The sequence below is a fragment of the Thalassophryne amazonica genome, chromosome 7 (assembly GCF_902500255.1).
Source record: "Thalassophryne amazonica chromosome 7, fThaAma1.1, whole genome shotgun sequence".
In the NCBI taxonomy this organism is placed as follows: Eukaryota; Metazoa; Chordata; class Actinopteri; order Batrachoidiformes; family Batrachoididae; genus Thalassophryne; species Thalassophryne amazonica.
The window spans coordinates 33,993,950-34,019,676 of NC_047109.1; the positions used below are offsets into that span (position 1 = coordinate 33,993,950).

General features: G+C 41.1%; 1 protein-coding gene across 1 annotated transcript in view; it reads right to left on the reverse strand.

Moving 5' to 3' along the window:
* The window catches only part of LOC117513414 (carcinoembryonic antigen-related cell adhesion molecule 2-like), a 290,345-nt gene that overhangs the window by 258,558 nt on the left and 6,060 nt on the right, over positions 1–25,727 (reverse strand). Inside the window, exon 3 of the mRNA XM_034173599.1 lies at positions 3,569–3,847. Coding sequence (XP_034029490.1) covers positions 3,569–3,847 — 279 coding nt within the window. The remainder of the gene's footprint in view (positions 1–3,568; positions 3,848–25,727) is intronic.

Genomic DNA, 25,727 nt, shown 5'->3' on the forward strand with positions numbered 1-25,727 from the left:
AGAAGGATTTTCATAGTTTAAAGACACATATGCACTGGGGGAAGGCGGATTTGAATGGAGTTTGCTGTGGTCCGAAAGCATGACGTCATTTCCTCACTGTATGTGTGCTGTTCTCAAGGCGGGGACATCACACAACTCTGCTGCACATCCTTGCTGAGTCAGTGAATGAGAAAGACAGAATGCTCCAGATAAAAAAAAATGATTCAAACCAAACCACTGTCTGACCTGGAATAGGTGTTCTGTGCTCGTGCAGAATAAAGACCAAAGGATGGCAGTGTCAAAGCAGTCTTCATATTTGGTCCCATTTGCTCAGCTGTCCCGAGTGAGTTGCACATGTTCAAAACACTCTTGGCACCATTGAGCTGGGACGCGCATCTGACAGTGGTCGATGTTCAGTTTTTGCATCATCTGATTGCAGTCTACATATTCTGACAGCATCATAACAGCATCTGAAACAATCTGATCACAGCTGATTGTGCTCTGAGATGGATCGGTCACAGCAAAGCCTGCCGGCATGTTGTGCCAGTTACGTCCACCTCCACTGGACCCCGGCCAGGGAAGGCGAAGGAAATGTTGAGATGGAATTGCATGTATGTGGCACATGTTCATCATGTACAGTGAATGTAAACAATCAAACTGAAAGTACTGTGTGCCACCACGCCTCTCCGTGGTCTCATGCGCAGTAATGTGTCATCGCACACATCAGAGCTGAACGGATGTCACAGCTGAAATATACATATTATTACTTGATCACCATCTAAACTCTGAAGGAGGTGTGACATGGAACTGTATCCCCAGGCCATGACAACATTATTAAACATGAAACTCACCTCCACCACGGAATCACGATCGTTTCACAATGCAGAGCACACAGGATCCAGAAACCACAGCCGGTGGTGAAAAGACTCTCACACGGCTGCTGTGTGCTGCAAATAACCATGGCAAAAATAAATCCCATGTGATCAACCAACCGACATCACAGTGTACAGAGTTGTGTTGTGCTGCTGACATACAGCTGGGCTGTCCCCAACTGTGACCATCACATTAGGCACGTTGGACTTTCAGCTGCTTAAGTAATCTGTGCCCCAGTTACTGTTATGATGACTAATTAAGTAACAAGCTGTCAACATGGCAGACAAAACAACCTCAACATTAAATGGATCCTTTTTCCACATTTCTGTACTGAGTGCATTCAGTTTGAATTTATCTTGCGTGCATTTTTTTCTTTTGTTTTGTTTTTACTATTTGACATCAGCTGAATGAAAAAACACCTCACGTGGAATGTTTTAATATATAAGTAGGTAGATTAAGTTCACCACTGCTTTGTCCTTATTTCTATAAATTGTATAATCCAGAGTTTGACTCACAGAACTCCATGAGGCGTTCTGATCAAAATAGGACAAAGTGAGTTTTCTGAACTGGACAGCAGTCATGGGATTTTTTTTCAGTACCTGCAACGGTTTTAAAAAAATTATTTTTGATTTTTCATGGTTGTCAGTTGTTTCCCAGCCATTGACACGTCAGTGATAGGTCCTAATTAGCCAATGTTGTCATTTTTTTGACGATTTAGCTGATGGCACCCACTTGAAAGAGGGACAAATGCATGGACACACTCATGCATACGAGTATAATACAGATCCAAACTGGAGAGTGTGGAAAAATTATTTTGTAATATTTAGCTCATTTTGTACACCATCGCTCTCAATCTCTCTCTCTCATGTTCTCTATGAGTTGTTTGATATCAATGCGCACCAACTGTGAGGAAATTTGACATCATGCTTTTAGACCACGGCAAACTGCTCAAATCCAGCATATACGTCTATAAAGTCGGAAAATCAGCGGAAATGTGATGTCATCTGTAGCGCACCAGCACTACCGGAGACAACAAGGACACATAAGGGACGCTGACACAGTTACATCGAAAGGTATTTTCTCATCACTTCTGTGTCCCTTTTAGAACACACTACGTACTCACAAATGACATCATCCTATGTAACGAGGCCATAAAGGATGTGAAACAGTGACAACACAGAATGAAAGTAGACAATGTTGGTGTAGGACATTTGTGAATGATACACACCACTGATCGCAAAACAACGTGCAACAACAGCAATGCAGATGAACAGTAGAGCTACAAACAGACACATGAAGCAAACATCATGAGCAGAACCACAACACAGATTGTGAGATTTTTACTGATTAAATCAGTTTAAGTGCAAACTACCATACAAGTAGATTTGCTTGCATCGCTTTTATTCAATTCATTCTACACTATTTTGTGTATTTTTCTTGTTTTTTTGTTTGTTTGTTTGTTTTGTTTTATTTGAGTTGATCTTATTTTATTTTCCTTAAAATTGTATCAGTTCATTTTAAAGTGGTATGTTTTGGTAATGATTGAATGTGGTTTTGCGTCAGGACCCCATTGGAAAGATAATCACAGTGATAATTTGTGATATTGTGTACTGTGCACATAATTGGGCAATCCTGAATAAATATATTCATTCTGAGTTACCACTGATTTTGTGTGCTTTTGAGATACAGACTTGGCATCTGTGCCCAGAGTCACAGCGCAGAGCATCAAGAGAGCGACATAACATTACCACTGGCAGACATCCATCGGCGGGCTGAAAGCAATTAAGCAGAGTGATGTCATCACCAGGACTGATATCAAACACAGGAGTCTGTGTATGGCACATGTATGTAGATGTGTTGTAGGATTGTCCAACTGAGGTCTTATTTACTGATTTCTACCAAACTTGGTATATTAATGAAGGTTGGCCCCAAAATTGCTGTAATTTTTTTTTTTGGGGGGGGGGAGCACTCGTCAAGAAATTTGATTTTCAATCCAATTTTGAACAAATGCGGCACACACTTACATTCCAGAACTACCCAGGTCATTTGGGTCAAGGTCCAAGTCATTGAAGTCGATTGAAAAGTTACTTAAAATACAGTAAAGAAGAACTCATTCAAAACCATGTTAAATTAACTCTATAATGTTGTAAAATAGGCAGCATGGTGGATAAGTAGTTTGCACTGTTGCCTCACAGCAAGAAGGTCAAGGGTTCGATTCCCACCTGTGGCCTTTCTGTGTGGTGTTTGCATGTTCTCTCTGTGTTTGTGTTGGTTCTCTCCGGGTGCACCGGCTTCCTCCCACATCCACAGACATGCAGGTTCGGTGAAGTGGAAACTTTAAATTGTCCGTAGGTGTGACTGTGTTTGTTTGTCTGTATGTGACCCTGTGACAGACTGGTGTCCTGTCCACAGTGTGCTCTGCCTCACACCATGTGACTGCTCAGATAGGCTCCAGCCCCCCGGGTGGCCCTTAATTGGAGTAAGCGGGTATAGAGGATGGATGGTGTAGAATAGTATTGATCAACTTTAACACTCGAGTTGATTAACACAACAATAGTGTGAATTGAACATGATTTTAATGGACCACATGCATTAGTTACAGTGTTAATTTAACTCTGTAACCCATCTTACAAAAAATCTGATCCAGATGACCTCAGCTGGTAATGTGAAGATCTTTGTCACATGTGGAGTGTGAGCGTGCACGTTAGTAACTCACAGCTGATGGACAACTTTAGTTGATTGCTGGAGCCGTTACTGACGGGATTGGACACGTGACACGTGAACGGTCCGTGGTCGTAGCGGGTCACATTGGTGATGATGAGAGTGGACCCTCCATCAGTGATCTGAACTCTGTCACTGTCTGTGACCTCTGAGGTGACGTTCAGCCAGAGGAAAGAGAGGGCGGAGCCAGAGGAGGTGCAGGTCAGACTGACAGAGCTGCTGAACTCCACCAGCTGTGTGGCGTTTGAAACAGCCACGACATCAGACACTCTGACTGCAGATAAATGAACAGAAAGGTTTGATGTTTGTGTTCAGACAAAACAAGTGGAACAGACAGAAACAGGAAACTGAAAATGATGAAACAGCATTTAAACATCAGCTCATCGTAAACATGCAATGTTCTACTGTCTACATGCCAGTGCTCCATTGTTTAATATGCCCAAAAAATAAACTCCACTGTCCTTCAAAGTCACATTCCTGAGCTCCAGAGCTGCACTGTTTGCAAAGAGGGTGATTCTGCCTCTATAATCTGGACCTGGAATGGTTCCTCCCTCACTGTATGTTACTATTGGTGTAGAATCCTTTATCCAGTCGATGTATATAATATTTGTCTGTGATGGATTCAGTGTTGTGCTGAACGTCACTGTGTCTCCCACAGTTGCAGTCAGAGGATCATCTGGCAGTATTCCGACTGCTTTGGTCAAACCTGGAGGAGAAAGAAAAGCTCTGAGTGGAAGAACGACAACAAAATGGAACATTGGAAGAAAACTTCAGTCACAATGAGAAGATGTTCCTCTAAATCTAAAATAACCAGGAGGCTGAAGTCAGGACAGAATCAATGTTTGGATGAAAAACAAAACAAATTATTGATATGTTTCAGTGTGTTTCATGTGTTTATTACCACAGACTGTATATGTGCTGGACAAACCCTCTGTAACGCCACCTACAGGATTTCTGAGGAACTCGTTTGAAATTCAAATTGTTCCAAATGTCACCATCTTGCCGACTGACGCCACTTAACTATCGTCCAGCCCATAAATGGTTAAAGAGGTGGAGCATGAGCAAGACCAGCCTGAAGTGGGCGGGGCAAATAAAGCCTGAACACACCCCCATCTGACAGTCATCAAATAAGCTAAAGCTAACAGCTACAGAGACCAAAACAGTTGTTTTGTTCCAGGCTGTAAACATGTTTATTTCTGCTGTAAAGTTGGAGATTTTAACACAGACCGGCCTTCTGTCCAGGGTGGACTCTGACTCGCACCCTATGATGGCTGATTTGGCTCCAACCCCCCGCGGCCCTCGATTGGAGTCAGTGGGAATAGAACATGAATGAGTTCAGATATTTTATGGTTTATGAACTTGACTGTTTCTAGTCCATATAACATTTTCCCGTCATGTCTGACACCTTGACATGTGGGTGTGGCATCGCTGCTCTTTGAATCAAATATTTACAGATAATTTTCTGAAATCATCATCTCCAAATCATAAAATAAATGTGAACACACTGAATGTGGAAAGCTCAAAAGATAAGTGTTCCAGTCACGTGAAACACACACACACACACACACACACACACACACACACACACACACACACACACACACACACACACACACACACACACACACACACACACGAAAAACAACAAAGACCGAGTCTGTGTGTGTGTGTGTGTGTGTTCTTGTTTTTTATTATTTTGTTCAACAATTAAACCTGACTGATTTCAGTCACTTTTAAAGACATATGATGAAGCTACTTTTATATCTAAACATTTTCAACACAGAAACAGAACTTTAATGTGTTTATTTAACAGAAACAGATTTTCTCTGAATTACGAGGGCTGTCAATAAAGTATAGGTCCTTTTTATTTTTTTCAAAAACTATATGGATTTCATTCATATGTTTTTACGTCAGACATGCTTGAACCCTTGTGCGCATGCGTGAGTTTTTCAACGCCTGTCAGTGACGTCATTCGCCTGTGAGCACTCCTTGTGGGAGGAGTCGTCCAGCCCCTCGTCGGAATTCCTTTGTCTGAGAAGTTGCTGAGAGACTGGTGCTTTGTTTGATCAAAATTTTTTCTAAACCTGTGAGACACATCGAAGTGGACACGGTTCGAAAAATTAAGCTGGTTTTCAGTGAAAATTTTAACGGCTGATGAGAGATTTTGAGGTGACACTGTCGCTTTAAGGACTTTTCACGGTGCGAGACGTCGCGCTGCGCTCTCAGGTGGCGTCGTCAGCCTGTTTCAAGCTGAAAACCTCCACATTTCAGGCTCTATTGATCCAGGACGTCGTGAGAGAACAGAGAAGTTTCAGAAGAAGTCGGTTTCAGCATTTTATCCGGATATTCCACTGTTAAAGGAGATTTTTTTAATGAAAGACGTGCGGACGGGTCCGCGCGTCGGGACGCAGCCGGCGCGGAGCGGCGGCACAGGAAAAACACCTCCGTGTTGATAACCATTTGTAAAATCCAGGCGGCTTTTGATGGCTTTCAGTGGAGTGAGTATATGAGAAATTGTTTAACAGCTGGACATGTTCCAACTTGTCCTTAAGGCTTCCAACGGAGGTGTTTTTCCTGTGGCAGAGCGTCGCGGCGGCTGCGTCCCGACGCACGGACCCGTCCGCACGTCTTTCATTAAAAAAATCTCCTTTAACAGTGGAATATCCGGATAAAATGCTGAAACCGGCTTCTTCTGAAACTTCTCTGTTCCCTCACGACGTCCTGGATCAATAGAGCCTGAAATGTGGAGGTTTTCAGCTTGAAACAGGCTGACGACGGCGCCTGAGAGCGCTGCGCGACATCTCGCACTGTGGGAAGTCCTTAAAGCGACAGTGTCACCTCAAAATCTCTCATCAGCCGTTAAAATTTTCACTGAAAACCAGCTTAATTTTTCGAACCGTGTCCACTTCGATGTGTCTCACAGGTTTAGAAAAAATTTTGATCAAACAAAGCGCCAGTCTCTCAGCAACTTCTCAGACAAAGGAATTCCGACGAGGGGCTGGACGACTCCTCCCACAAGGTGTGCTCACAGGCGAATGACGTCACCGACAGGCGTGGAAAAACTCACGCATGCGCAAGAGGGTTCAAGCATGTCTGACGTAAAAACATATGAATGAAATCCATATAGTTTTTGAAAAAATAAAAAGGACCTATACTTTATGGACAGACCTCGTATATGTCATCAATTTAATTACACACATTCTATAATTCAGCAGGAAAATACAGAATCAACATGTGATTCTTCAAAATGACACAATAAAATTCACATGACATCTAAAGGCTCTAAAAGAACTTCCAGTGGAGGAAAACTTTCATGAGCTCCTCTGTTACTCTAAACTACAACTAAAAGTCAACTACTGTCAATGAACATTGTACTGGTTCATAAAAAAGTTCTTACCAGTAAAAGCCACAGAAAAAATACAAAGAAAAGGTAAAGTATCCATCAGTTAAAGTTCTGTGTTCAAACTCTGAGAGAGCTTTAACCAAATGTCATCATCTGCCGGGTGTAATTATGTGACTCACATCAACGGAAATGAAAAAAAAAATACAGACCTGAAGATAACACAGAGATTAGATCCGGCTTTAAAGTGAAGAAAAATGCTGTTACAGCGCCACCCAGTGGCATAAAGTGTACATTTAAAGTCAAATCAATTGAATTCAAAACAATGTATGTATTTATATAGAACCACATCACATCAAACATGGTCACGGAACTGTTAAACCCCAAAATGTGAATCAGCTGCAAATCGTGAATTGCAAAATTTGAAAAAATTGCAAAATTTGAAAAAATATCTCCCGAACCGTGAATCATGATCATAGAGTTACATACACACACACACACACACACACACACACACACATATATATATATATATATATATATATATATATATATATAGTGTTGCCACAGTTACTTTGAAAAAGTAATCCAATTACTGATTACTGATTACTCCTTGAAAAAGTAACTTAGTTACTTTACTGATTACTCAATTGTAAAAGTAACTAAGTTAGATTACTAGTTACTTTTTTAGTTACTTTCCCCAGCTGCCGACAACAACCCACGTCAACATGACAATGATACCTGTTTTGCCAAAACTCACTTTATAGTCACCCTTTCTTGACTTCAATGAAAATAAATACTTGTTCTATAAAAAGTAAAATAAAGACCTCTTTCTTGACCTCATATTTAACTCTTGACAGCACTGTAACAGTAAAACTTGCAATTTCAAACCTACATTGTTTATAAATGTAACTATTAAATTCTAACATTTTTCTAACATTTAAATTCTCTCTAAACATTTTACTTGTCAAAATTATTATTATTTTAAGCAATATTAGTAGTTGTAGTAAAAAAACGGCTTCAAAACTGGACCTTTAATCTAGGGGTGTTGTGGGGGAGGGGGGCACATCCCTGCCCCACGCCCCCATTCCATCTGGATTCGCCCCTGCTTTGGCGTTTGAGCACAAAGAATGGATAACATTTATTTATGCAGAAAACATGACCAGATTTACAGGTAAGAAAGTTTTATTGCGTTTTCACATCATGTGGTCCTCAGAAAGACAGTTTAGGTGCATTAACACTTTTAATAGTGTTAGTTGTTGACGCGTCGCGGAGGATCAGCTGTTTTTAACGACCAGATACAGAGCGGCTCAGCTCAGAATTCTAAATAAAGGAGGGAAAAAAGTATAAAAATGTCTTTGTAAAGCTCAGTGCAGGTGTGCTGATCACCGCGCTTTAAGAGGTGAGGACGAGTCGAGCAGCTGCAAAAAAAAAAAACGCGGATGAAAAGCTCACAGCTCGCTTAAAGTGGGCAGTTCAGTCGAACCCCGACCTCCTGCCCACAGACCAAGTTTAATGCTTCTATCGACCCACAATGAAAAATAATAGTAACGCACAGTGACATGGAGAAGTAACTTTAATCTGATTACTGATTTGGAAAGATTAACGCGTTAGATTACTCGTTACTAAAAAAAGTGGTCAGTTACCGGCATCACTGTATATATATATATATATATATATATATATATATATACACACACACACACTGACTCATCTTCAACTGCTTTGTCCATTTAACAGCTGTGGGGGCACAGAGCGTGAGGTGGGGTTCACCCTGGACAGGACGCTAGTCTGTCACAGGGTCACATACAGACAAACAAACACGGGGAGAACACGCAAACTCCACACTGAAAGACCACAGGTGGGAATCAAACCCACGACCTTCTTGCTGAGTTACCTGTTCTACGCACAGGTAATAGAGATGAATTTTAGCCATGTCATTGTATATTTCATGTCACTTTAGTTAAGCTGTAGTAAGTTGCATTGTGTGTTTGTTGTCATCATTAATTTTCATGAGACAAGTGAATGATGATTAAAAAGGTGACATCATGTCATATCACTGCAATACTCTGACAGTCGCACACAGCAGGTACATTTTAATTGAAAAAACACACACCTTAACTCACACGCAGCACGCACTGGCCCGTCTGGATTGCAGTTACCGCGCACTCTAGCAAGCCGCTACTACGTAGTAAGTAAAGTGTGATACTTGTTACCTAACCTGAGTACCATGTGAACTACAAAAACAAGTGCTCCAGTAAGCGGGTCGTGATCTAATATATAAGCTTATTATTGTTAGTATTATTTATTAGAATTATTTATTAAAACTTGTAAATGTAACTCCTCCTTCTCAGTCTGCTTCATTAAAGAGTGTTTGAATACAGAATATTTTCAAGTATAAATGTTTGCAGCTGTGTTCAAATGTGAACAAACACCAGGTCTGGGAGCATGCACTGGTGTCACCACACTACAGGACCTCCTTGGGATCTGGATGGTAACCATACAGGCAGATGAGCGGTCCATCCCCACCTCCCAAAAGTGTCCTTCTTTCTGTTCCAGCCAAGTGATACATGGTCCCCCCTTAACGTTTCCAGTTACTGGGTGTTGACCCCAGTGGCTGGAGAACGCCAAGGAGACGCCCACGTTCCACCTGGCTGCAGCAGATGATCATTATGGTCTGTAGTGTGGTGGATTTGGTAACATGCAGCATGAGCTCATGCTCCCTGCCCTGACCTGACCTCTGAGGTTCATATTTAAGGTGGAAAACTATGAAATCCAAAGTAAGCAATGGACTGGACACTGAATTTGTACAAGGACAAAAACAACAGGTTTTACCATAAAGTGTCCTTCAGAACTGTCAGAGGATTTTAGTGACATCTTGAAGGAAATGTCTTGAGCCCAGTCTTTCATTATTTTTGGTCACAAAATGCTGGGGTTCGTCCACTGACAGATTTTGATCTTTGCAGATGACACCAAGATTTCACTGAGTAAACTAAGTAAACTAAATTAGTTGGTTTTTGCTGTTCACACTCTGTTGAGTTGTGAATTCCAAGGTTCCATCTTCTGACCTCCACACTTCTGACCTTCCTACTCTGCTGCCTATTCTGATTCCATTATTCACCAAAAAGTAACAGGGTTTGCACCAACACCCTGCTGATCAGTTCTGGTGGTGGTTGTTGTTCATTTGGATCTCAACTGATCCAGGATGGAAACTATTTTTTATCTGGATGCTCTGTTTGACAAACATGCAGAATAATCTTCCTCATTCAAACCTTCTCATGTGGGTTTGTGACTGACATTCAGAAATGAACTGGTTTGCGCCCCCTGGTGGACGAATCAAATACAGTCCAAGTCACTGAATATGTGTTGGACTTCATTTACATCAATCATGAAGAAACACAAACAACACGGTACAGTGTGATAAATCTGTCTGGAGAACTGCACATGAATTTAATAATATAACTGCTGGAATTATGCAACAATGACCTCGACATCAAAAAATTAAAAAGTAATCAAAATAAAGTTCTTGGGGAGAACTTTATCAGATTTGCATTGCTGAGTACGACAAGAGCATTTGGACAAACAACTTTAGAAGTCAGTTTGTCACCAATAGATTTACGCTCCTCTCACAATAATCTGGAATAATCCTTTTAATTCAAAGAGACTTTATTGACATATGAAATGTGTTTACATTGTCAAAGCAACTAAGAAAGAATACGTAAAACAGTGAGAAAAAACTTTGAGCTTTAGAAAGTGTATTTTATTCATTTTCCACATCATTTATTAAACCTTAATTTTTCAAATGCTCCTTTATATTTGAATTAATTGATCACTAAGATAGCTGATGATCATTTTTATTGCTAATTGATTATTTAAAGACTGGTGGAAAACATATGAAGTAGCTTGTGTTGTTTTTCAACTCTAGTAACATTGACTTGATTTGCAGTGAACCTTAATTCTCTCAAGTGATAAAAACATGAAACACAGCAAAATAAATTTAGTTCCAGTTTTCATGTAGTTTTTAAATATCTTTTATTAAAATGGTTTTGCTTGTTTTAACTGAATAAATTCTCATTAAAATGACTGGATGTTGTGGCATATGAGGTATTTTGCAGTAAAATGAGAGTTTTTTATTTTCCACATCATTTATTAAACCTTAATTTTTAAAATATGAGGGCTAGGAGACATTGAACTGTTTCATCTCTTTATGATGCTGTATGACGTCATTCAATATTCAAAAGCTTTGTTGTCTTTGCTGCCACCACTTTGTGTAAGTGGTCACTTTGTGGTTGTTGGCTGATCAGAGACACAGTTGTTTGGTTGTAAACACCAACAGTGTTAATTTCTTCATCGCTGCATCAACAACAAAATCAGTTTGTGTCCAGTTTCAGATTCAACAAACATCATAACAGGTACAGTCAGATTTAAACCTTTGGTTCTGTCTCACTGTGTGTTTTATTAGTTGTTGCTGCTGACGAGAATCTGAATTTATTTTTATAATTAATCGTTTAATGTATGAGAGATGAATAAACGGCCTTAAAATGTCTTTGTGTCCTGAAGCTAAATGAAGAATCTTCACATTTTAGCTAACAGGTTAAAATCAAAAAAATTTGCAAAGTTCAGAACGTGGAAACACTCAAATTCTACTTTAAAATAAATTCAGATATCTGATGATTTTTCTTGCTGATTGACTGTTTAAACACTTGTGGAAACCATTTTTATAAAACATGTTGATTTTCAGTGAACATTAATTCTCTCAGGTGATAAAAACACAAAACTCAATGACACAAATTCAGCTGCAGTTTTTGTGTCGTTTATAATTTTCAGTATTTAAAATCTTGTGACATTTTAAGTAGTTTTACAGTACATAATTCCTAAGTCTCATAAAATTAGACTGTAGATAGAAATTACCTAAAAAAAAAAAATAAAAAATAATAATAATAATAAAACAATCGAGTGATGTAACATGAGTTTTTTAACAACAGTTTTTGTTAAGGGTTTCACGTTGAGCTGAATTTGTTCAATGTTTAAAAGTTACCTGTGCCAAAAGGAAACAATAATAATTAATAATAATAATAATAATTTTAATAATGTAAGTACGCAAAAAAGATGTCTATGTGTGTGTGTGTGTGTGGGGGGGGGGGGGGTGTTGCTAGGATACACTGTGTGACGCTGCACTGCTCAAAAGCTTTGTCGTCTTTATGACACTTGTGCTCCTGTTCCACCACTTTATGATGAGTCGTCACTTTGTGATTCTTTGGTGATCAGCTGTTTGTAAACAGAAACAGTCTTAATTTCTACATCAGCTGCATTGACAATTAAATATGTTCTTGCCACTTGTAGATTCAACAAACAGTGCAACAGGTACAGTTATTTTTAAAGAAATTTTTGTTTTGAAATCAGTCAAATGCTCCATTATATTTGAATTTATTGATCACTAAGATAGCTAGTGATCATTTTTATTGCTAATTGATTATTTAAAGACTGTTTGGTCAAGCTGGAGGTCTGGGCGGCTTTGCTTGAGCTGCTGCCCCCGCGACCCGACTCCGGATAAAGCAGAAGAAAATGGATGGATGGATGTTTGTTTATTTATTATTTGTTTGTTTGTTATTTATTATTTAAATACTGTTGTGGCATATCAGGTATTTTGCAGTAAAATTAGAGTTTTTGTTCAGGGCTTCATGTTGGGCTGATCTTAGTGACCTTGAATGTGACCTTCAAGCTCAGTAAGATTTGATCCTTTATGGTGGCCAAACAGTGCCAAAGTATCCTGTGGTTACTGTTAGACATGTGCTGATGCCGTCTGATTAGTTTACCGCGTATCTGCGGCTTGTAGGGCTGAGGGCTGAGCAGTACAGCCAAATAATAATAATAACATATTATACAAATAATGAATGTTTATGAGTTCAATGGTACAAATAATTCATAATTCAGGTTCTCAAGACCAGGCACCTAAGTGGCTCTACGCTACTCTTTTCTATTCTCCTATTTTACTCTTCCTTTTTAGATATACCTTTGTATACTGGCATAGTTCCACCTTAGAATTGGAATATAATATATAAGATATACCTTACTGAATTTTCATGTAAAGGTGATCATGTTCAGTGTGTCTGTTTAGTTTTTAAAATGTTTTCAACCAATCGACCTAAAACTTAAATCATGGAAGATAAAATGACTTTCTTTAAGTTTTTTTTCTTGGCATTTCATTCAGTTTGTCAATAACCAGGAACTGACCTTGAACCTGTCAGTCATCTGATCACAGACAAATTAAATTTCGCACAGATTCTGTTCCAGTGAAATCTACTTACAGTCAGTCATTAAAACAAGAAATGTTGTTCTGACTGCAAAATTCAGACATTATTCAAATTCAGTGGACTTGTGCATCTCTGACTTTTTACACGTTGTGAATGAAATAATAAAAACTATTTGATCTTTTTCTTTATTTTCTGCAGCTTCCTTCTTGGGTTCTGCTCCAGTTATGGAAAGGCTCAGCGTGAAGATGTATCAGAGTGTAAGTGATACTTTTTATTTTGGAATATTTCAGCAGCTTTGCTTCTTTTCATTTATTTGTACTTTAATGCTGTTAACTTTAGTTGATTAAATCTCTGACTTTGTCAACACAAGTTTATGCAGTTAAACTCCACTAGAATCAAACAGGTTTTGTGATTTTAAGGGGAATCATGAGGATAAAATGTTGAACTGCTTTTATTCTTTGACCCAAATTATTGTTGTTACTGATTCAGATTTTGGCTCAAACTTTTCAACATTAATGTTGTTGGTTTTTGTGTGTTTGTGCTCATTAAAATGTTTCTGTTTTATCTGCAGGAACTCGCAGATCTGAAGAGGGAAAATTTCTCTCTCAAGCTCCGAATTCATGAGCTGGAGAAACACCGGCAGCAGACGTCTGCAGACTCCACTGAGGACGTTTTCCAAACGGGGGTGTGTGGACTTTAGAATGGAAAATGTTCAAGATCTAAAATCTCTGACTGATTATTCATTTGACACCTCTGTGATTTACTAGTTAACATCTCACAGTTTCTGCCTGTCACTAGTTAACTAGTGAGACTTTGAGTGTTACTAGTTTGGCAACTTGTGCCTCAAAAACTACTTGGTACTTTGGTGCTACGAGTTCAGCACCTGGTATCACTAGTAAGGATTCTGCTTAAACTAGTTTAAGTTATATATACAGTAGTTTTATATATATATATATATGTGTGTGTGTGTGTGTGTGTGTGTGTGTGTGTGTGTGTGTGTGTGTGTGTGTGTGTGTGTGTGTGTGTGTGTGTGTGTGTGTGTATAATTCAGTTTTTAACAAACTGTATCTCTGTCAGGTTGATCAGGAGCTCCATAATCTTTTGCGGGAAAAGGAAATGGTCCAGATTCAGGACCAACATCTGTCCAAGGTCCTGGAGGTCCAAAGGCTCCAGCTTGACCTTAAAAAAAAGGAGCAGCAACTGACTGACCTGATGGAGAAAAATGAGCAGCTGGAGAAGGAACTGAAGGACCTTCAACAGCAGAGAAGGAAAGACTGTGAAGCTGTAAAGGTAATGAGTCACCCATGAATTTTAACCTTAACTATAACACAAAATGCCCCTTCCTCCCCCATGTCAAACTCAGTTTTCTGATCCCATAATGAACATCTATTATATTTTGTGACGGTGTCACAAACTAATCAATTAAATTACTTTTCGTGATGCCGTCATAGACTTGGCATGAGATCTTGTTGCCTTTTTCCCAGTAAAAGTCTCCTTGTTTGAATGATTGATGGAAATGAACTCCAAGACATATTCAGTGACATGGAAATGTTTTTGTTTCCAAATATCTTTGATTCAAGCTTTTGCATGTTGCTGTATTGAATCATTTGTGAAAGTTAATTTTTATTTTTCCTCCTCCAGGAGTTCACAGTTCAAATGAGGACGCTGCAGGACAAGACAAAGGATATGGAGGTAAACTGACATCGATCATCACATTCACACAGCTTCTGCTCTGATTCGTGTTGTATGTTGTGTTTTTTGACATTCTGACATATTATCAACATGCACACGTGCAAATACTTTATCCTTAGATTTTACTTTGTCAATGAAGTTTGTCTTCTGTTGTCCTCTCTCTCTGTAGAAGACAACTGCAGTTCTACTCAGACAGCTGCAGACAAGTCAACGTGGTGACACGAACATGGACCAGAAGCAAAGGGACACGGAGGAACAACTCACCACGGTAACAACAGCTGTGACATTTGTGTTTGGAAGTTTGGAAGTTTTTTGTTTGTTTGTTTGTTTGTTTTACTTTAATACGTGTTCTCATTTTTGTTTTTTTCTATAAAAACAGACTGAGGTTCATGAGTCCGAAGCTCAGAATGAACAGCTGTTTGAACAACTGTTCATGATCAGAAACGTAACTGAGAACCTGATCAAATCTCTGGAGGACACACAGAATCAGAACAAGGTACATGGACACACCAGTTTGTTCTTTCACACTAAATTCAGATGGAGAGTTTTCTCACAGTGACGTCACTGCTTCATTATGTGCTCAGACTCTGTGTGGAAAGTTGGAGGAGATAAAAAATGAACTCATTACTGAGAAGAAAAATGGGATCAAGTTCGCAAAGACCATCCAGGGGCTGCTGCAGGTCATCAACAAAAAAGACAAAGAGGTAAACCTTGAAGATATGTAGTTTTTTTTTTTACTATTAGATATTATTGTAAATGATGTCAGCAGACTGTTTGTGTCAACAGTTTGTCTTTGTGTCTTGCAGATTGCAGAGCTGCATCGTGGGATTGAAGGCAGGGAGGCTGCTTTAGAAAAAGAAAGAGACAAGGCCCAGTTCACAGCCAGGATGTTGGCACAGCTGTTCATAGCAAATCAAGAGTTTCTTGCAGACAGTGAGAGCACTTTCCAAGTGACCCAGGCTGCTCTTAAGCAATAAATATCAATCATCACAATAAACTGAATTTAAATCATGGACCTTTGTTTTCCTCCAAACTTAGACACTTTGCATCATGTTGTCTGCACAGTTAATGTTTCTTGTATGTGCACGTGATTAACATCATGTAGGAAATGCTGCAGCAGAATGGACAAATACTCAGAATCCAGAGGATGCTGAATACAAGGTCTGTTAGAAATGTATCGGACCTTTTTATTTTTTCAAAAACCTGATGGATTTGAATCACATGTGCTTGCATGAGCCAACCTTGAACCTTCGTGCGCATGCATGAATTTTTTCACACCTGTCGGTTGCGTCATTTGCTTGTAAGCAGCCTTTGTGTGAGGGTGGATGGAGTCTCTCGTCATTTTTTCTTTGCAAGGAAATGACGGAACAACTGGAGCAGCGCGACTGCATCAAATTTTGCAAGAAACTGGGCGACAGCCAGGTGGAAACCATTCGGATTATTCAGACGGCTTTCGTGACAATCCTCTGGGCATCACACAGATTAAGGAGCGGTACAACCAGTTTAAAGTCGTCCGCACAACGGTGGAGAGCGAGCCGCACTCCGGGCGGCCATCAACACGCTGAAATGACCAGATCATTCCAAAGTGAACGCTGTGGTGATGTGGGACCATCGTGTGATTATCCGAGAAATTGCGTAAGAGGTGGACATCAGCACTTTTTCTGCATATTCCATTGTGACAGAAGATTTGGCCATGAAAAGAGTTGCAGCGAAATTCATCGGCACAAAGCTGATGGCGCAGCAACAGCACCTCCGTGATGAAGTCTCACAGGACATGCCCTGACATGCCCAGCTCGTTAACCATTCGCAAGATTCAGATGGCTTTCGGTGGCTTTTCAGTCGTGTGACTATCCTAGAAATTGTGGACGAGGTGAGCATGCCACAACATGTCCTGTGAGGCTTCATCACGGAGGTGCTGTTGCTGCGCCATCAGCTTCATGCAGGTGAATTTCGCTGCAACTCTTTTCATGGCCAAATCTTCTGTCACAATGGAATGTGCCGAAAAAGTGCTGATGTCCACCTCTTCCGCAATTTCTCGGATAATCATACGACGGTCACACATCACCACAGCATTCACTTTGGAAATGATCTGGTCATTTCAGCATGTTGATGTCCGCCCGGAGTGCGGCGCGCTCTCCACCGTTGTGCGGATGTCTTTAAACCGGTTGTACCGCTCCTTAATCTGTGTGATGCCCAGAGGATCGTCACCGAAAGCTGTCTGAGTAATCCAAATGGTTTCCACCTGGCTGTCGCCCAGTTTCTTGCAAAATCTAATGCAGTCGCACTGCTCCCGTCGTTCCACCATTTCCTTGCAAAGAAAAAACGACAAGAGACTACACCCACCATCACACAAAGGCTGCTTACAAGCAAATGACGCAACCGACAGGCATGAAAAAACTCACGCATGCACACGAAGGTTTATGGTTGGCTCATGCAAGCACACGTGATTCAAATCCATCAGGTTTTTGAAAAAAAAAATAAAAAGGTCCGATACTTTTCTAACAGACCTCGTACATTTTGTAAAGGCTTCAGCTCCACCAATTGTTGAATGAAGAGAATCGACAGCTTTAAAGTCGACATCAGTCTGTCAATGGATTTTTACAAACACAGGTGAAGCCAGACAGAATTCAGAGCTCCACCTCTTCAGTCAAAGCAGATGTATTCTTACTAAATTAAGACTCCAACCACAATCTAAGAAAATTTAAGTTATTTAAGTTCAAATTTGTAACTCAGTGGGACAGGAAAGGAAGTTACAAGAAAAACTAAAAGTACTTAAATGGTTCGTCTAAGATCCAGATTTTAATCCCAACTAAATGGATGGTCAATTTATGACCTGGATTGCTAAACATATTACAACATTCAACACTATAACAGAAAAAGGGAAACTGAAAGATTTCCAAACACTCCAGGAAACTCATAGCTTAGAAAAACAAGACACAGATATTTGCAGGCACGCCATGACTTCAACCAAGCTGTCAAAAATCTATATAGACAAAGATGACCCAGTGATTAAAGAGGTCTTATGAGGAATACACTCCTGATCGCCCGACAACCGGCCTTGAATTGGGCCAGATACTGGCCTCTCTCTCCTATCCTGTGATTGGTTGGTGGCTGAGACGCTGACGTCAACGCATGCGTCAGCCTCAAGTTGATGTGGCGTGAGCACTGCTCTCCCATTGGTCATTTAGGAGTGGGAAATCCCACAATATCAGGTTACAAAATGGCCACCGAATGCAGGCGTAATGTGCATTGCCTACACCGGAAGCAGGCTATACTCCTGATTGAACAGGGGCTCTATATCTAGACTATGTAATGGTTTTATGAATAAAAAAAAAACCTCACTCCACAGATTATGTGAATAATAAATGGGAGAATGAAGGTAACCTCATGTCAAATGAAGGGTCTAGTTGCTGTGAATTTCAATGGAAATATACATGGAGAGAGTTTGGATACAAATGCCGAATTTGATGTTTTTATCACTTCACAGCAGAAAGTACATATCTCAGAAGGGAATTTTAAATTTTGGAGACTCTGTGGGAACTAAGAAGCCAATCACTGGCATATATTCTGACGATGTCCAGCAATTGTACAATTCTGGTCTAAGACACACAGAATAATGGAAAACATTGAAAATTACTATACTCTTTCAGTGTAGTATTAGGAAATGCTGATTTTAATTTAAATATGAATGTATACTTCAGTAAGTATGTGTTTTGTATTCTGATATCAGAATACAAAACACCAGCCTGACTGGAAAATCACTAAGGGCCCTTGGGCAAGGTCCTTAATCCTCAAGTTCCTCCCGGTGTGTAGTGAGTGCGTTGTGTGGTAGCACCCTGACATTGGGGTGAATGTGAGTTATTATTGTAAAGCGCTTTGAGCATCTGATGCAGATGGAAAAGCGCTATCCATTTATTTATTTTATAGTAGGAAACTCTTACCAGACACTGGTTATATCCTGACCTTCCCACAACAGAGGAATGGACAGAGATAATCAATAACATATATTTGATGGAAAAAAAAATATATTTTCTGACATCAGCTACAAATCGACAAGGTTTGTCAAACTGTGGACTGGGTGGTCCTCACCTATAACAGACACAAACACTGGGAGGATTATCACACTAATTCACTTTTATAACTCACAGGTGTGTTTAACTGGTCCATGTATATCCTTATCTTGTCTATTTTATCTCATTGAAGAAAAACTGCCTGGTTAGAAATATGTTTTGTTTCAAAAATTGCATTTTTTTTTTCTCCACTATATGTATATACAGTGCTCTCCAAATGTATTGGAACACTTGGTATTTTGCTCATTTTAATTTGTTTATGCCATTTCAAATACAAAAAATAAAAAACACAAAAAATAAATTTCTAAAATTATCTTCCTTAAATTCAAACTGAAAGCAAATCTCTACAACATGATATAAATTAATTAAAAATATAAAAGCCAAGATGATGAGCTTCATAAGCAATGGAATCCTTTGATATCCATCCATCCATCCATTTTCTACCACTTTATCCGGAGTCGGGTCGCGGGGGCAGCAGCTCAAGCAAAACCGCCCAGACCTCCCGATCCACACACACCTACCCCAGCTCCTCTGGGGGAACCCCAAGGCGTTCCCAAGCCAGCTGAGAGACGTAGTCCCTCCAGCGTGTCCTGGGTCTTCCCCGGGGCCTCCTCCCGATGGGACGTGCCCGGAACACCTCTCCAGTGAGGCGTCCAGGGGGCATCCGGAAAAGATGCCCGAGCAACCTCAACTGGCTCCTTTCCACGTGGAGGAGCAGCGGCTCGACTCCGAGCTCCTCACTGTCAGGTTTAGAATACTGTACCTTTGATAAGAGGAAGAGACAACCAGGCAATAAAACAAGTGAGAGATAGAATTCAATTTAAGCTCGCGAGGAGTGCAGTCAGGCTGTACACCAAAGCTACACTAAAGTCTGGTTATATATTGGTTTGTTTTTTACCGCAGCCGCAACGGGGTAAATGTGGTCCCATACTGAACAATTGTGGTTTCGGTGTATTGTTGTATTTTTCATTACCACCAATAGGCAGTCGTCCGATATCGCTGCTGGAATCACCTGTAAAATTGGTCGGGGCCCATACATACTACGCAATCCTGTTTTGTGGATTTACTGCTTGCTCCGCCATCAGGAGCCAATTGTTATTTTGTCCGCTAATTCCCGTAGTTACCAAAAACCAATCATCTGCTGACAGAGGCCCTTTATGCAAGCGGGCCTGCTTGGCTCTTACAGACCCCGGTCCGGGGAGAAGGTCACCCAGTATTGTTTGATTCGTGGTGTCTCTTGAGGCATTTGTATTTGGTGTCTTTGGGCATAGCACAATCTTCCAGCAAGGATCATACCCCGCTTTGTATGCACACAGTGCAAACGTGTGACATATCCGTTCGATTGGTCTGCTTATCGGGAATTTTAACGAGTTTATTGTGAATGTCACTGTTTTGGTTCGGCCGCTGACTGTTAGGTTTGATATGATATTTTTCCAACTATACGCTTCGTCTGTCCACCCATAGGAATTTTGTGGCCAGGCGGACGGGTAGCCATTCGTCAGAAAGGTATTTCCCCACCAATGACTGGCACGGGGAAAACCCGTAGTCATGTAGAAATCATAAGCCAGCCATTGTCCAGGATCACCAATCCAGCTATCTTGTCTGAGGGCCAAAAAGGGTATCTGTACAACATAATAGATCCTGGGCGTGGTGTAACAGGCATAAAACCATTGGTAGGATGTTTCCTGGTCTTCACAAGGATTTAGTCCGCATAGTATCTGCCTTCCATGATTGTAGCAGGTTACTCCCTTTGAGGTAACCACATATCGTTTAACGCGGCGGATTGAATTTCCACTTGTAGTTTCGTCTGTTCTGGTTGTGATGTTCTCTACTTCCCCAAAGTCAATTCCCTTTTTCATTAATGGTGTCCACACGTGCATTCCCCATATAGTGACTGTTATGGCTCCTAACACTAATGCCCAGCAGCACAATGCTGTTTTCATCCATAATGGTGTATGGCGCGACATAGTCAGGATCTCCCTAAAGTCAGTGTCCTAAGTTTCTGGTCAGTGGCTTGTAATTTCTTCTGCTGATTTTCATGTCTGCCCTAGATCTTAACACCAGAGCCACACACTATTATCAGACTTGCTCACTTTCCGTACTTACACTGGGTTTACAGAGATCACTTTCTTACAATGTGTTAAATGTATCCACGTTTGTCTTTCTCCTATTTTTAAGGCTGTGGGTGTAGTGAGCAGTACTTGGAATGGACCTTCCCACTTAGGTGAGTGCCAGTGTTTCCTCTTGATGCTTCTTATCAGTACCCAGTCTCCAGGTACCACTTTAGGGTCGTCCTGTGGAGAGATGGGATCATCAATGTTTGAGGTCCTGTCCTTTTGCTTTTCCAGCATCTTTCTCATATAATCAGCTAGGTTTGCTTCTTTGGTATTTCCCATGGATTTCTGAACTGAGGTAATCTGTACGTCGGCCAAAAGGGTCTCATATGGTGTTAATCCTGCTGTACTTGTGATGTTTATATACATTTTTACTAAGTCCACGCACTGTGTCCATGGTCTGTTTGTTTCTTCCATCGCCGCCTTTAGCCTATTTTTAATTGTCCCATTCATTCTTTCCACTAGTCCTGCGCTTTGCGGGTGATATGCACAGTGGTTTTTTTAGGTTATGCAAACAGGTGTCCAATGTTTCTCACAACTTGGTTTACAAAATGCGGTCCATTGTCACTATATATTTTTTCTGGTATACCATACCTAGGTACTATGTCTTTGCACAGTGCTTTTGTCACTGTTAATGCATCTGCATGTTTTGTGGGGAAGATCTCGACCCATTTTGAAAATGCATCAATAATGACCAAACAAAGTCTTTTCCCTTCACTTTTGTTCAATTGAATATAATCCATGTGTATGGTCTGAAATGGATATTGTGGTTCAGGGAACTTTCCTCATAGAGGTCTCAAATTCCCTTGCACGTTGTGTTTTGCACATATCATGCATGCTTTACAAAATTGTTTTGAAAAATTATTAAATCCAATGTTGTATACACTGTTTCGATTGTTTAATCATCCCCCCTGTCGAGACATGGGAAACACCATGGCTTGAAATAGCTGCCCATTTATACAAATTTTTGGGCAACACAGGTTTGTTAAGGGGTCACATGTAGAGACCGTCCTTGTTTTTGACGGCTCCATGTTTTTCCCATAATTTCCTCTCACTGTCCGGGCTTTGATTTTGCATTTCTACCAAGAGATCAGGTGTTACTTCAGTTGCTTTATCAATTGTAAGTGTGTTAGGATCAGCAACCACATGAAGATGGCCTTCAGCAGCAGCTTTTGCAGATTCATCAGCGAACGCATTACCTTGGGAAATAAGATCAATCCCTTTTGTATGCGCTGCACATTTACAAATAGCCAATTGACTGGGTAGCTGGACTGCTTCTAATAATTTGGTGAGCAGAGTGGCATGTGTGACAGGCTTCCCTGTTGAAGTGACCATTCCACGATTTTTCCACTGTTGAGCGAACACATGCACCGTGGAAAATGCGTATTGGCTATCAGTATAGATTGTGACAGATTGATCTCTGAAAATTTGGCAGGCTACGGTGAGAGCTACCAGTTCGGCCGCTTGTGCCGACCATGTTAGCAGGTAGCTTGACAGCTTGTAGGACACTATCATGTGTCACTACCGCGTACCCAGTCATCGTTTCTCCTAGATGATTTTTCTTTGAGGAGCCGTCCACAAATACCACTGTGCCCTCTGAAAGAGATGTATCTTTTAAATCGGGTCTACATTTAGATACTCGTTGGGCTTCCTCCACACAGTCATGTGGTTCTCCATCCACTGGGATGGGCAAGAGTGTGGCAGGATTTAATGTTGTGCAGCGTTCAATAGTCAAATGGGGTTGAGATAAGAGCGTAGCCATACAAGAAAGATGACGTGCTGGAGACAGAAATGTCATATTTGTTTGTAGCAGCAATGCTGACACTGCATGGGGTACTTTTACTATTAATGAATGGAAAAGCACAACTCCGGCAGAACTCTCTATAGCCATAGAGGCTGCTATTACTGCACGTACGCATGGAGGAAGTGCACAAGCAACACTGTCTAATTTGGAAGAATAGTAGGCAACCGGGCGAAGCCTTTCTCCATATTGCTGCGTCAATACAGAAGTCATAAAATGACCTTTGCAATCGACAGTTTGAACAAATGGTTTGTCATAATTTGGTAGGGCTAGAGCCGAGCTAGACACCAGACTTTGTTTGATTTGCACAAATGCCGCTTCTGCCTCTGGGGTCCACTTCAATGCTGTTGACATGGATATACTTTCGTCATACATTAATTTCAAGAGAGGAGACGTAATTTGCGCATAATCTGGAATCCAGCTACGGCAGTAGCCAGTGATGCCTAAAAAGGACATCATCTGCTTTTTTGTCAATGGCTTGGGTGCCTGGAGAATAGCCGTCTTCCTGTCTTGAACAATAGTGCGTCCTTGTGCACTGAATTCATGTCCCAAATACTTTACTGTCGGGGACCACAACTGTAATTTGTTCTTGCTGACCTTATGTCCTTCCCTGGCTAGGTGATGTAAGGTGGCCAAAGTGTCTGTGATGCAGGTATCTTTGTCATGAGAGGCTATCAGAATGTCGTCTACGTACAAGAAAATCTGGCTACCACCTGGTGGTACAAATTTGGCCATACTAGCTGACATTACTTGCGAATAAATGGTTGGGCTTTCAGCATATCCTTGTGGCAATCGTGTGTATGTATACCTTTGTCCTGCGTATGTGAAAGCGAACCAGAACTGGCTGTCTGGATCAACCGGGACAGAAAAGAAAGCATTACTAATATCAATGACAGTAAATACTTTAGCATCTGGTCGCAACGAATTTAACAACGTGTACGGATCCAGGACACAAGGAGCTCTTTGAACAACAGCATTGTTGACAGCTTGTAGGTCTTGCACCATTCTCCAACCTACGGAGGGAGGAGCCTTTTTTACCGGAAAGATAGGTGTGTTACATGGTGAATCGGGGCAGGGGATCAAGACTCCTGCCTTCAATAGATCTTGTATTACCGGTCGGATCCCTTCCGTCGCATCGGGTCTCAAGGGGTACTGCCGGACACATGGGCGATATTCCGTTTTTGGTCTAATTGCACTGGTAGGGCCTCCTTTTACTAGCCCTACATCAGAGGGTCCTTGGGACCAGAGGGTAGGTGGAACTTCCACCAACCTCTGCTCATCCTCTGGATTCAATAAATATGATCATGCTGTCTGTTGAGGATTATCGCAATGGTCAACACTACTCCCTGCTTCCAAATCCGTTCTATGGAGAAGGAGTACACGGAATAGACCGGTGGAAGGACTGAAAAATTCTCCACTCCCTGGATGGGATTCAACCCAATCGGTTGCATTTATGCTCTCTTTGACCATAAACCCTAGGCTTTGCCAAGTCACAAGATATGGTTTGAAGAGGGACACATGGAAGGGAGTCCCAGTCCTATGTAATCTCTGAATTTCTGGAGGAACATGAGAGACCCACAATTGCAGCTCTATTTTTCCCATCATGGTAAATACAGTCTGCTACTGCAGATGTTGGGGTTACTTCCTCCAAGAGGCTCTCATAGTTACCGTCCGGTCCTGGAGTACCCTTGAACCACAATGTGACATGGAGATCTTCCGGTTCATGTGTTTGTTCAGGATGAGACAACAATGTTTTAGCAAACGACAGAACAGATGCCCCAAAAGAGGTGGGGCTAGCATCTCGTAGTTTCAGAAAATAATAATAGTAGCAGTTTAGGGCGTAATTTGAGCCTAAGTAAAGACCTGCAGCTGATGTTGTCGTTTTACTCGCAACAGTCCATTGTCCGACACTAGAGACAGTCCCAATGCAGTTAGACCATCTCGTCCGAGAAGATTAACCGGACATTGGGGCATCATCAATACAGAGATGCAACATGACTTCCCTTCTGGGTCCCGAATCCACACGGGTTGGGACACAGGGACAGCACGTCTTCCCATTGGCTGCTCTTACCCAAATGTTTCATCACTGGGCTGTAACCCTACCGGCCATGAGCAACATGTTGTTTTACATGCGCCCGAATCGCATAGGAAAACAACATGCTTCCCATTCATCATTAAAGTCACTTCCGGTTTAGGTACATCACTCATCAGCAGATCTTGAAGGTTTAGATCTGCCTCAGGGACTAAAGGTCCCGTTGATGTTGCTTGTCGGGCGGTTAGTCATTGCGGATTCTGTGTTCTTTGTGGGCAGTCCTTGGCGAAAATGTCCTAATTTGCCGCAAACCCAACACTCATTTGACCTTCCAGCCCAGGGCTTTGGGGGAGCTGACTGGCCTTGGCCCTGCCAATTTCCTTGCCTGTCCTGCTTCCATTGCCTCTGTGGGTTTGATTGAAAACGTCCTCGGGGTGGGCCTCTAAACGGCACCCGCCCACGAGGTGGTCCGAATTTTCTGCCTTGAAAAAGACTTGGCCTTCCTGCCATTCAGAATCATCAGAATAGAAGGTAGTCACCTGTTTCCTTTTTGGGGCTGCCTTTTTTGTTTTCAGATTTCTTTCTGCATGTATGGCGTGGTCTACATACTCTTGTAACCCAGCTGTTGGAGCGTTATCATGTGTTTTGTCTACCATGCTCGGATATCTGATCTGGAGTTGGCATGGAGTGCATTTTTCAATTGTTGTTCATACACGCTATCATTTTCAGTGGTAGAAGACCACTGTGCACTTTAAAACCTTTTCCATTCGATGTCGATAGTCCTTTGAATGGTTCATCATCTTTCTGTTTTTGTGCGGTTTATTCTGTGTAATTTGACTTCTGCTGGTATT